Source organism: Panthera pardus, unplaced genomic scaffold, assembly GCF_024362965.1.
Source record: "Panthera pardus isolate Hobbes unplaced genomic scaffold, ASM2436296v1 HiC_scaffold_6, whole genome shotgun sequence".
In the NCBI taxonomy this organism is placed as follows: domain Eukaryota; kingdom Metazoa; phylum Chordata; class Mammalia; order Carnivora; family Felidae; genus Panthera; species Panthera pardus.
The window spans coordinates 101,875,641-101,889,614 of NW_026526991.1; the positions used below are offsets into that span (position 1 = coordinate 101,875,641).

General features: G+C 39.2%; 1 protein-coding gene across 4 annotated transcripts in view; it reads left to right on the forward strand.

Annotated features, from left to right (window-relative positions):
- Positions 1-36: 36 nt before the first annotated feature.
- The window catches only part of CUNH12orf4 (chromosome unknown C12orf4 homolog), a 46,576-nt gene continuing 32,638 nt past the window's right edge, over positions 37-13,974 (forward strand). For 2 of the 4 annotated variants that reach the window (XM_019464803.2, XM_019464805.2), the window contains exons 1-3: positions 37-143; positions 1,986-2,180; positions 3,836-3,981. In XM_019464803.2, coding sequence (XP_019320348.1) covers positions 2,003-2,180; positions 3,836-3,981 — 324 coding nt within the window. In that variant the 5' untranslated portion in view covers positions 37-143; positions 1,986-2,002. Of the gene's footprint in view, positions 144-631; positions 797-1,479; positions 1,841-1,985; positions 2,181-3,835; positions 3,982-13,974 lie in introns of those variants that run through there. The other 2 variants (XM_019464804.2, XM_053894827.1) reach the window with 2 other exon arrangements.

Below are 13,974 nucleotides of genomic sequence, written 5' to 3' on the forward strand. Positions count from 1 at the left end.
CGAGGAAGAGGAAAAGGTATGGACGAATCTGCTCATGCAGATCTGCTGGCTGTAAAAACAGGTCTGTAAGTCAGCTGATGTTGCCGGCGCCCCAGCTCGTTGATATCTCCGGTGTGTGGACTGCTCGGGACTTCGGCACTAGGGTAGGTGAGCCCAGATAAAGAGCGAGGGACGGAAGGTGTTCAGACTGAAAGCGGCTAATGAAGAGGGTGTTTTCCTTACTCGTCTGGAGCTTCTGGTGCCCACAGCCTACCCCTTCCTTTCCCTAATTTGAGCCTCAGAACCTCCACTCTGGCGGCAGGAGTTCGGTCCAGCCCACATTTTCCCATCTCAGTTTTGCCTCGGAAGCCTTCCTTAGTTACACCCCTGATTTAAAAAAAAATTTTTAAGTGAGGAGAGAGAACTAAATTATCGGTTTGTTGAAACATAATAAGTTTAAATGTTGAGCCGATTGGTACCAGAGCTAATGGTTTTTGTTTACCGAAAATATTGAATTTAAATAAGATTAGGCCGTAAACCTATTTCTGTAACTTTCAGTTCCCTGCTACAGTGTTCCTTTACTCTTTGTCTTCATCGTGTGTATTCAGTTAGCAACCTGTGTTTTTTTTTTTTATTAACATGCTCGTGAAGAATTTCTTTTATTATTACTAGTTTTCATCTGCTGATCATCCTATGTTTATCAGATGCTTCGTATTTATTGTTAGATTAATCCTTATAATCTACGAATTAAAAGCATCCTCAGTGCCTAAGATGAGATCTGAAGAATGAGTAGTTGTTATCCAAGGAAAGAAAAGCGGTAAGAGTGCTCTGGTGTCACTTTTTCCACTTCAAAAAGGTTGGAAGTGGAAGGAGAGGTTTAGTATTGAAAGGAGTTCAGTATGACTGGAAAATTGTGAATTTGTGTGTTGGTGAGGAGGGGTACAGGTGCTGGGAGAAAAAGTCTGGAGATATAAGCAGAGACATGGTAAACCGGATTAAGGAGTTTGCATTTTTTAATGTAATTATTTATTTTGAGAGCGACCATGCGAGTGGAGTAGGAGTAGAGAGAGGGAGGAGAAAGAATCCCAAGCAGGGTCCTCGCTATCAGCAGAGAACCTTTGGGTGGTAGGGCTTGATCCTGGGAACAGGGAGATCATGATCTGAGCGAAAACTAAGAGCCGCTCCCCCGAGTGAGCTACCCAGGCGCCCCAAGGAGTTTGAATTTTATCCTGAGAGCAATAGAATATGATCAAAGGGTGTTAAGCAGATGAGCAACACAATCAGATAGGCGCTTTGGAAAAATTACTGTAACTTTAGCATAGAGATAGTGTGAAAATTGTTCTGATGGTGAAAAGCCTAGAGATAGGGAACCTAGTAAGGAGGCTGATAAATAAATCTTTAATTGGTGTTGATTCTTACTCTTTTTGGCCAGATTTTCTTCTTTTTGAAAAGTGTCCAGTTTGCCTTTTGGGATATCCTGTACTTTTTTTTTTTTTTTTGTATGTCTTTTCTACATGGAAATCTTTCCAACACCATCTTTCTTCTATGTCCAATAAAATCACATATCTAAGATCTTCAAGATCACTTCTTAGTCCCTGATCTATTTCTTTGACTTGGTATTCCCCATTGTTTCATAAGCTCTGTGTCTACCCATTCATCTCTTTCTAAGCATCTTCTCTGCTCTTCTCTCCATGTTCTTCCCTTATTCTTGAGAACCCTGCCCCAGAATGAAAAATACTTTATTGGCATAATGGTTTTTTCCCCCTAAGTGAAGTTTAAAAGGAGCTTTTTTCCTTAAAAAAAAAAAAAAAGAAAAGAAACACATCATTTTCTTCATGAAGACGAAAATGCAGGAATAAAGGTAGGAAAACCTAGAATAATAAGCTCCGAGTCACACAAACATAATCAGTGAGTGGTGGAATATTTTCTTAGAGGTAGTATGATATAATGAAACATGATTTTTTGTGATTTACAATCTGATGGATTTTGGTTTGTTTGTTCTATAGAAACCCTGCGAAAGAAGATGAAGAAAACCAGAGAAAGAGTCTACAACAGAGAGAGGGAATTTGTGTATAAATTCAAAGTAGGAACTCAATGCTTAGAACTGAGGGTACCTCTCAAATTTCCTGTTCAAGAGAATGCGAGTCATTTACATGGACGTCTGATGCTGCTGCACAGTTTACCATGCTTTATAGAAAAAGGTGAGGACTGATTTTTGTAATACAACTTTATTTTCCTATTATCTCTTTCCTTTGACATTTCATATTAGAAAGAATAAGCCTGAGAAGCTTGAAACCGCAATAAAATATGAAGTTTTTAACTGCTTCCAAGAATAAGAATATTCCCCAGATCTTTGTTTTATTGTTTTTTTCTGTACCCCTTGAGTTGTTTAAAAGGCAGTTTAGTATAAAAATTAATTTGCAGGGGTGTCTGGATGGTTCAGTCTGTTGAGTGTCCAGCTTTGGCTCAGGTCATGATCTTGCAATTGGTGAGTTCAGGCCCCTCATCGGGCTCTGTGCTAACAGCTCAGAGCCTGGAGCCTGCTTCAGATTCTGTGTCTCCTTCTGTCTCTGCCCCTCCCCTGCTCATGCCCTGTCTCTCTCTCTCTCTCTCTAAAATAAATAAATATTTAAAAAAATTAAGGGGCACCTGTGTAGCTCAGTCGGTTAAGCATCCGACTTCGGCTTAGGTCATGATCTCAGGGTTCATGAGTTAATAAAGCCCCGCGTCGGGCTCTGTGCTGACAGTGTGGAGCCTGAGCCTGCTTCAGATTCTGTGTCTCCCTCTCTCTCTGCACCTCTCCTTGCTTGCTCTCTCTCTCCCTCTCTATTTCTGTCAAAAATAAAACATTAAACATTTTTTCTTAATTAAAAAAAATAATATAATGAAAACTCAGTTACAAAGTCTGGGTTAGAATGCTTAACATCTTAATTTAGTTGGGTGGATTCATTTCAGCTATCCCTGATTATGATACAGAACTGTATTCCCAAATGCATTGCCCTTTTAATGATCTGGTCCTCAGTTCCTGAGATGTCATGGGAGAGAAGATATACTAATCTTTGAATAATTTGTACTTACCTAAATTAATCCCATAGGCATCGGTATTAAACCATTTTAAAAGTCCTGTGTTCTATCTCACAGATGAGGAAAAAATTTTAAATTGAGAATATGTTGAATCATGAAAAGTTAGACTTAAAAGGAAACCTAGGAACTATCTAGCACAGTCTCATTGTACAAATAAGGAATCTGGTGCATTGAAATGTTAAATTGTTTGCCTAAGGCAGTAGTTCTCAAAAGCTGTTCCCTGATCAGAATCTACAGCATCACCTGGAACCTTGTTACAAATGCACATTCTTGGGCCTCACCCCATTCTTGTAGAATCAGACACTCTGGGGGTGGCATGCAGCAATCTATTTCAGTAAGCCCTCCAGGGAATTCTGATGCATGCTAAAAATTGAGAACCACTGGTCTACAGTTACAAACATAATGACAGTCAAGACCAGAACACAGGTATCCTGATTTCTATCCCTGTTCCGTTTCCATTATATTATCTCTAAGTAGTGTCTCTAAAATTGAAATTACAGATCATCCCAATTAAATTAGTTTTAATATGCTAATCATTCAATTTCTCTTTCAAATAATATAACTATATAGGATATAAATGTTTTTCATTTAAATACAGTAGCCTTCAGACCCTCAAAATCTGTAGATTTTCCTTTATATGCTTTTACCTGCTTGGTTTCAGATGCAAGCTTGATAAAAAAGAAAATTTCATGTTGGAACATCTAGCCAAGTAAAATGTTCCCTGTTCATGTCTGGATTTTGCTTATGTTGGTATTTTTTGTCCATGTTGCAGACTTAAAAGAAGCTCTGAGCCAGTTTATAGAAGAAGAATCCCTCAGAGATTATGATAGAGATGCTGAAGCATCCCTGGAAGCTGTGAAATCAGGTGAAGTTGATTTACATCAGCTGGCCAGTACGTGGGCCAAAGCTTATGCTGAGGTGAGAAAATAGATCAGATTGCAAATTTCAGGGATTATCTGGACTTTGATGAAGATTATTAAATTGCTAAAGTAATACTGAAACAATTGTAGAATCCTTTTATCTCTACATACAACACTTTATTTCATAATGTACAATATAAATTGATGATCATGTGCCTCTTTTCTGTATCAGGTGAGCATTTACGACACAATACTTTATGTAATGCCTTTGTAAAAGAGGAACTACTTTTGTATTTCTAACCAGCACAGGGTTGGCAGAGTTAGTGATTAAAAATACAGGGCACTCACATGTTCATAGATGGATGAATGGATAAAGAAGATGTGGTATATATACATAATGGAGTATTACTTGGCAGTGAAAAAGAACGAAGTCTTGCCATTTGCAACTACATGGATGGAACTAGAGGGTATTATGCTAAGCAAAATTAGAGAGAGACAAATATATGACTTCACTTGTATGAGGAATTTAAGATACAAAACAGATGAATATAAGGGAAGAGAAGCAAAAATAATATAAAAACAGGGAGGGGGACAAAACATAAGACACTCTTAAATATGGAGAAACAAACAGGGTTACTGGAGGGGTTGTGGGAGGGGGGATGGACTAAATGGGTAAGGGGCGTTAAGGAATCTACTCCTGAAATCATTGTTGCACTATATGCCAACTTGGATGTAAATTTTAAAAAAATAGATTTAAAAAAATACAGGGTACCCAATTAAATCAGAATCTCAAAGAATGAATTATTTTTTAGTATAAGTATATCCCATTAATATATGGAACATACTTACAGTAAAATTTATTCTTTGCTTATCTGAAATTCTAATTTAACAGAGGTAACCTGTATTTTATCTGGCAACCTTAAACTAACAGGGGTAGCTCATTTTAAGCTTTGATTTACTTTTTTTTTTTTTAGCTTTGATTTACTTTTGTCTTTTCATTTATCCTCACTGTTGTGTTACATAACGTCATCATTTTCCATTTAAATAATATATCTTATTTTCATAAAGTCTTACTACTTTACTACTGAGAAAGAACACCAGGACCACTTACACTATGATAGGGTAACAACTATGATAGTGCAAGATGCATTCTGATTTCCGAGAGTGGTAATGTAAAAACATATGCACCTTGGAGTTGATGAGGTATAGTATGGTGAGAACCTACCGTATGCCAGGTGCTGTGCCAGCTATCAGACATAAAACAGTGCACAAGACAGACACAAAATGAAATTTCCGTTTTAGTTAGAGAGCCAGAAACAGAACTATGTATACAGATAAATTCAGTAATTGTAAAGTATAATGAGTGAATTACATCCCAGTGTAAGTAATGTGGTATATGAGAATTTGAAAATCAGTTTTATGGGGTCATGTTTTGTTATTCGAAGCAGTTTGCTTCATGCCCATTATGGTGTCCTAGTTTACTTAAAAGGTGATGCTATTTACATGTATTATTTTAAATGTTAAGAATTGTTCCATTAAAAAAATATATGCAGGGGCGCCTGGGTGGCTCAGTCGGTTAAGTGTCCGACTTTGGCTCAGGTCATGATCTCGCAGTCCGTGAGTTCAAGCCCCGCGTCAGGCTCTGTGCTGACAGCTCAGAGCCTGAAGCCTGTTTCAGATTCTGTGTCTCCCTCTCTCTCTGACCCTCCCCCCGTTCATGCTCTGTCTCTCTCTGTCTCAAAAATAAATAAACGTTAAAAAAAAATTTTTTCTAATAAAAAATAAAAAAAGATATGCATGTAATAAGTATTATTTAAAGAAACCTAATCTTTCTGCTGATGAAAGGATAAAGCTGTAAAATGTATTAAAAGAGTAATTCTGGGGGCACCTGGGTGGCTCAGTCAGTTGGGTGTCCAGCTTCAGCTGAGATCATGATCTCATTGTTTGTGAGTTTGAGTCCCACGTTGGACTCTATGCTGACAGTTCAGAGCCTGGAGCCTGTTTCAGATTCTGTGTCTCCCTCCCTTTCTGCCCCTCCTCCACTCACACTCTGTCTCTCTCTCTCAAAAATAAATAAACATTAAAAAAAAAAATTTTTAGGGGCGCCTGGGTGGCTCAGTCGGTTGAGCATCCGACTTCAGCTCAGGTCACGATCTCGCGATCTCGCGGTCCGTGAGTTCGAGCCCCACGTCGGGCTCTGGGCTTATGGCTCAGAGCCTGGAGCCTGCTTCTGATTCTGTGTCTCCCTCTCTCTGCTCCTCCCCCGTTCATGCTCTGTCTCTCTCTCTGTCTCAAAAATAAACGTTAAAAAAAAAAAAAAAATTTTTTTTAGAGAATAATTTCGGGGTGCTTGGGTGGCTCAGTCAGTTAAGTGTCCAACTTCAACTTAGGTCATGATCTCGCAGTTTGTGGGTCCAAGCCCCGCATCGGGCTCTGTGCTGACAGCTTGGAGCCTGAAGCCTGCTTCAGGTTATGTGACTCCCTCTCTCTCTGCCTCTCCCTCGCTTGCATGCTCTCTTTCTCTCTCTCTCCCTCTCTCTCTCTCTCTCTCTCTCTCTCTCTCTCAAAAAAAGATAAACATTTAAAAAAAATTTTTAAGGAAAAAAAAGAAATAAAAAGAGTAATTCCACTAAACTTGTTCAAGCTGTATTTTTTGTATGTCTGAAATGTGTTGGGTACACAGCTGAGGATAAGTCTTTGCCTTCAAGGAGTTTACAATCTAGTAAGAAGAGACAAAGAAATCTCTAGCCTATAACACTGTGCAGTCAGTGTTAGGATAAATACTGTAGGAGCATGTGTGGAAGTTAGGGGAAGAATGAGTGGTCAAGAGTTCTTGAAGAAAGCAGTCAATCTCTCCACTAGGATCACTATTGGTTTGATACAAAATCTGGAAGCAGATCCTCTTCTATCCCTGATTTTGTGTAACTAAAGAGAAAACTTCCCAATGGTAAGTCAATAGGGCTTATGTGTTGAAGTTTATCTTACTATTTTTTTAAAGTTTATTTTTATTTATTTTGAGAGAGAGAGAGAGAGAGCATGATCAGTGGAGGGGCAGAGAGGGAGAGAGAGAATCCTAAGCAGGCTCTGTGCTATCAACGTGGAGCCTGAGGCAGGGCTCAGTGCCATGAACTGTGAGATCCTGACCTGAACTGAAACTGAGAGTCGGACACTTAACTGACTGAGCCACTTTGGTGCCCTGAAATTTATATTATTATTTTTAAAAACTACCATATTTACTAATTTATGGTTTAATCTTATTCTTCTGCACATTAGCCATTCTAAAAACAGGAATTTGACTATCTTCCAGGTGAATGATCATAACAACAGTAATATTAATATAACAAAATAAGAACAGTTTATACTGACTCATTTAATCACAAGAGTTCAGATTTACATTGAATTAAAATCAACAAGCCTCAACTGAGCAAGTACTCTGTTCTCCCCCTGTGCAAATTGAGTAGATACCTAGCACCTCTTGTTATATAGAGTTCAGCTTTCTAGCAATGCCAAACTTCCAGAAGTATAGTTGCTTGTTTGTTTTTATTTTTTAATTTTAATTTTAATTTTTTTATGTTTATTTTTGAGAGAGGGAGTATGTGAGCAGGGAAGGAGCAGAGTGAGAGAGAGACACAATCTGAAGCAGGCTCCAGTCTCTGAGCTGTCAGCACAGAGCCTGACCACGGGGCTCAAACCCACGAACTGTGAGATCATGACCTGAGCCAAAGTAGGATGCTTAACTGACTGAGCCACCCAGGTGCCCCTGTTTTTAAAGAATTAAGGAAAGATAGAGAAAAGAAGCTAATTCTAACAGTAAAAAAAGAAGGAAAAAAAAGGAAGTATTGACAGGAAAGTGAGAAGACCCAAATATTGTACCCACTGGATGTATTTGGGCTGTCACTAGCTGTGAAAATTACAAGCCGAACAGCTCAATACAAGCTCAAGAAATGTGGGTATCAGCAAAGAAGAAGAAGGAACTGAAAATGAAAGGGGAACTATGTTGCAGATTGCCAAAGGGCCTGCAGAGGTTAGAAGCCTCGGTACTGTGGAGACCAGAAGGATCACAGCGTGACTCTGATAGTGGAAGCAGAATGGAGTAGAGGACGGGACAGAAGGGGGCTGATGTATCTCTGCCATATATGGGTAAACACTATTTCAGTAACCTGAGAAGAATAACTGGACCATCAATAAAGAGATAAAATGGCCGAATGTTTATGGTAATACCAGTTACTTTGGTTTATGAAGGAATGAACTGCATTTACTGTGAATGGATTTACTAGATATTTCAGTTGCGGAGATATTTAAATCATGAGACTTACATTAACCACCTTTTGACAAAGATCTTTAAAAAATGTAGTATAAGGGTACCTAGTGGGCTCAATCGGTAGAGCATGTGACTTTTGATCTCATGGTCATGAGTTTGAGGCCCATATTGGGTGTAGAGATTACTAAAAAAATAAACTTAAAAAAATTTTTAATAAAAAACATAGTACACATTTCCTTGTGATTTCTTAAGCACAGTATATAAAATTCAGCTCTAACTTCTTGTTGACTCTGAGTCATCATTATAAATGTAAGTAATTCCCTGCAGGGAATACCATGAGGCATTGCTGCAAGAGAGGACTATGTGTCCTATCACAGCACAGATGTACTGAACATGCTGCTGTTATAAAAGGAATTTTCACAGTGGAGACCATTGCCTCTGATAACACAGCTGTGCTTTCATATGTGCTTACCTGGTAGAGGAGGTTCTGATGGTCTACCAAAATGTGTGTGACTGTAAGTCCTACTTTGTACAGTAATTCTATTTTCTTCTGTGTTTCCTTATCTACTGTCAGGATTAGTTGCTGGTCATCTTGTTCTCCTTCCAGCCTCCAAACATCTTATTATATTGCTTTTCCTAATCACTGCAGTATCTTTTGCTATTGCATTAATTTTTTAAATAATGGGAAGTAAGCCTGGATAGATCAGGAAAGCCAAACAGAGCAAACTGTTGACAAAATTGTACAGTTGGCTATTTTTGGTGGTGCCCTATCTTCCATTTCAGTATTCTCTTCTTAAGTCTCTTTGTATTCATCCATTCATCAAATGTGTACTGAGCATCTATTAGATATCAGATACTGTGTTGGCACTTGGGGTTAGCAAAAACAAAATAGACATAGACACAATTCTTACCTTCATAGAGTTTACAGGCTGACAGCAGACAGATAGATATGTAAAATTAAAAGGAAGGGAATATATTAAGTGCTACGGTAGGGGGCAGAGTGTGAGGAAAGCACAAAGCAGGTACACCTATTTTAGTCTACAGAACTTCAGGAAAGCTTCCCACAGGAAAGAGAAACTGAGTTAAGACCTGAAAGATTAGTTAGAAATAGGTGGGTGAAAGGTATATGGTGGGAGAGTGGAGAAAGAATGTCCTGGGTAGAAGGTAAAACATAAAGTCCTGGAGGTGAGAGAGCCCATGGCACATTAAAAAAGCTGAAAGAGGGGCGCCTGGGTGGCTAAGTCAGTTGAGCAACTTCGGCTCGGGTCATGATATCGCGGTTCATGGGTTCGAGCTCCACATCAGGCTCTGTGCTGACAGCTTGGAGCCTGGAGCCTGTATCAGATTCTGTGTCTCCTCTCTCTGCCCCTCCCCCACTCATGCCCCCCCCCATAAACATTAAAAAAAAAGGAGGGGGCAGGCGCTTGGGTAGCTCAGTCAGTTAAGCGTCCAACTTCAACTCAGGTCATGATCTCTCAGTTCATGAGTTCAAGCCCTACATTGGGCTCTATACTGACACCTCAGAGCCTGGATCCTGCTCCAGATTGTGTCTCCCTCTCTCTGCCCCTCCCCTGCTCACGCTCTGTCTCTCAAAAATAAATAAATGTTCAAAAAATTTTTTTAAATTTTTTTTAAAGAAAAACTGAAAGAAGTTCAGAATGGCTAGGAAAGAGTCTTACAAGACATCTTGAGTTTTGTCTTTTTTTTTTTTAATAATTTATCGTCAAGTTAGTTAGCATACCATGTATACAGTGTAGTCTTGGCTTCGGGACTAGATTCCCCTGATTCATCACTTATATACAACACCCGGTGCTTATCCCAACAATGCCCTCCTCAATGCCCATCACCCATTTTCCCCGCCCCCCAACTCCCCACCCCCATCAACCCTCAGTTTGTCTTCTGTATTCAAAAATTTCTTATGGTTTGCCTCCCTTTCTGTTTGTAACTTATTTTTCCTTCCCTTCCTCTATGGTCTTCTGTTAAGTTTCTCAAATTCCACATATGAGTGAAAACATGATATCTGTCTTTTTCTGACTGACTCATTTCACTTAGCATAATACCAGTTCCATCCACGTTGTTGCAAATGGCAACATTTCATTCTTTTATATTGCCAAGTAGTATTCCATTGTATTATACCCCATCTTCTTTATCCATTCATCAGTTGATGGACATTTGGGCTCTTTCCATAATATGGCTATTGTTGAAAATGCTGCTATAAACATTGGGGTACATAGGCCTCCACAAATCAGCACTCCTGTATCCTTTGGATAAATTCCTAGTAGTGCTGTTGCTGGGTTGTAGGGTAATTCTATTTTTAATTTTTTGAGGAACCTCCACACTGTTTTCCAGAGTGGATGCACCAGTTTGCATTCCCACCAACAGTGCAAGAGGGTTCCTGTTTTTTCACATCCTCGCCAACATCTGTTGTTTCCTGAGTTGTTCATTTTAGCCACTCTGACCAGTGTGAGATGGTATCTCAGTGTGGTTTTGATTTGTATTTGCCTGATGATGAGCAATGTTGAGCATCTTTTCATGTGTCTGTTGGCCATTTGGATGTCTTCTTTGGAAAAGTGTCTATTCATGTCTCCTGCCCATTTCTTCACTGGATTATTTGTTTTTTGGGTGTTGAGTTTGGTAAGTTCTTTACAGATTTTTGATACAACCCTTTATCCGATATGTCATTTGCAAATATTTTTTCCCATTCCATTGGTTGCCTCTTATTTTTGTTGATTTTTTTCCTTCACTGTGCAGAAGCTTTTTATCTTGATGAGGTCCCAATAGTTTGTTTTTGCTTTTATTTCCCCTGCTTTTAGAGATGTGTCAGGTGAGAGGTTGCTGTGGCTGAGGTCAAAGAGGTTGTTGCCTGTTTTCCAGAATTTTGTTTCCTGTCTTACATTTAGGTCTTTCATCCATTTTGAATTTGTTTTTGTGTATGGTGTAAGAAAGTGGTCCAGGTTCATTTCTTCTGCATGTTGCTGTCCAGTTCTCCCAGCACCATTTGCAAAGAGACTTGTCTTTTTTCTAGTGGATACTCTTTCCTGCTTTGTCAAAGATTAGTTGGCCATATATTTGTGGTTCGAATTCTCAGTTCTCTATTCTATTTCATTGGTCTGTGAGTCTGTTTTTGTGCCAATACCATACTGTCTTGATGATAACAGCTTTGTAATATAGCTTGAAGTCCAGAATTATGATGCCTCCAGCTTTGGTTTTCTTTTTCAACATTGCTTTGGCTATTTGGGGTCTTTGTGGTTCCATACAGATTTCGGGATTGTTTGTTCTAGCTCTGTGAAGAATGCTGGTGCTATTTTGATTGGGATTGCATTGCATGTGTATATTGCTTTTAGTAGTATTGATATTTTAATAGTATTTGTTCTTCCAATCCATGAGTATGGAATGTTTTTACATTTCTTTGTGTCTTTTTCAGTTTCTTTCATAAGCTTCCTGTAGTTTTCAGCACACATATCTTTTACCTCATTGGTTAGGTTTATTCCTAGGTATTTGATGGTTCTTGGTGCAATTGTAAATGGGCACAATTCCTTGATATCTCTTTCTGTTGCTTCATTATTGGTGTATACAAATGCAACTGATTTCTGTACATTAATTTTATATCCTGTAGTTTTGCTGAATTCATGTATCAGTTCTAGCAGTTTTTTGTTGTCTTTTGGGTTTTCCATGTAGAGTATCATGTCACCTGTGAAAACTGGAAGTTTGACTTCTTCTTTGCCAATTTGGGTGTGAGTCAAGATGGTGGAGAGAGAGGGGTTGGAATGTCTCTCAACCCTCAACTCAAACACAGCAGTATTGAGGTCAGAACACTTGGAATACCAGGAATCCAGGCTATAGAGTGACAGAAAGATATCCACAGGTGGAAAGAGACAGGCTGGCAGGACAGAGGTGTGTATTTGTGAATTGGGAGACATAAAACAGGTGGTGTAGGCACAGAGGAGCAGGGGAACCCCTTTGGTAGAGAAAAGGAAGAGAAAGAGAGGCTGTGACAGTGTGGGATTGTATTTGGACAAGAGAAAAACCTCCCTGGACCACAGACTGGGGAACAAAAAATACAGAGAGAGCCAGTGTCTACTTTGCAAATAGCCTTAGGAGTGAATATCAGAGTTTTCAGGGTTGTTCAACTTTCTCCAGACTGGAGCTGCTGCCTGTGGGAGAGGGAGCCAGCCCCAGGGCTCAGTATCAATCTCAGGGGCGCCTTGGGAGAGGACAGTCCCCTTCCTTGAGTTTTGTCTTTATGCTAAAGGTAATGAGCAGCTTTGAAAGAGTTTAGCAGAGTGAGATGATCATATTTGCGCTTCAGGAACATCAGTTCAGTCCATTAGTGTAAAGAATTTATACTGTAAGGGGAAAAATTGGAATAAGTTGGAAGACTATTGTATTTAGGGAAGAAATGATGAAAGCTTTGTCTGGAATAGCAGTAATGGAGTTGAAAAGAAGATAAATGACTTTTCATTCATGCATTTGTTTATTCAACAAATACTGTTGTGGATCCTGTGCTAGGCATTGAAGATATATCAAAAGAACAAATCTGGTCCATATTACCTTCACGAATGGTAGTGAAGAAGACAGTTAATAAACAAGTATATAAATTATAATCATAAACATGTAATAAAGGAAATAAACAGGGTACCATCATAGGAGGAGGGGGAGAAGTGGGATGGGAGGACCTGTTTGTATGGGGTTAGAGATCTCCTCTCTAAGGAGGTAACATTTAAGCTGAGACTTGAAAGATAAAAGATCACTTGGCCCAGATTTCTGGCTTGGACAACTGGAGGAACAGTGGAAGAGTGGCTCCCTTCACTTGAGAAGCAAGGTTTGGCATAAAAGTGATGGCTTCAGTTTTATATCTATTACATGTGAAGTGCTTACAAGACATCCATGTGGAGATGTCTCATAAGCACTTAGCTATCTACACCTGGCACTCAGGAAAGATTATTGGATTGGAGATAAAGGTATTGGAGTCACTTGTACATAGATGAATTTTGAAGTCATAGAAGGAATGAAATTGTTCAAGGTGACTGTGTAGAATGAGAAGAGTAGATGCCTGTACAGAATCCCGATGAAACCCTGTATTATAATTATCTATTGACTTATCTATATCTCTTACTTATATGGATAGCCACTTGGAAATGTTTAGTTTTTTCTCTATTATAACTGTGGTACCTAGCCCAGTCTCTGAAAAGAACAGGGCTTTGGTATGGGTTGGATAGATGGGGTAGATGGATGGAAAAAAAAAAAAGATGGGTGAATATACAAGTAAATGAAGACACTAACACTTGAGGATGAACGGCAGAAGAAGAACCTGCAAAGGAAAGAGAGGAACTGGCCCAGGAAGTGGAAGGAAGACAGAAGATTATGGTTTCATGAAAGTTGAGAAAAGAGAGGTGCCAAGAAGGAAGGAATGGTCAGTAGTGTCAGATTCTGCCAAGAAAATGTAGTAAGAAAAAGACTCAAAAATATCCATTGGGTTTATCAGGTAATCTTATCTGTGGCAAGATCAGTTTCAATGGATTGGTGGGGGCCAAAACTAGATTTCAGTGACTTTAAGAATGTGTGGAAGTGTGGAAATAGATTGAGTGGAAATAGATAACTCAAGAAGCTTGTTTGCATGGAGAAGAGAGACAAGGCATTTGCAAAATGAGAGCACAGGGTCCAAGATTTATTTACGGTGGCAGAGAGGAAGTCTAGAAGGTACAGAATTCAGAACTCAAGTAGAGAGTTAATCTTAACTGGGAAGAGGGACCCTTCTGTTATGGCAGGAAGGAGGAAGGAAAGGGTGGA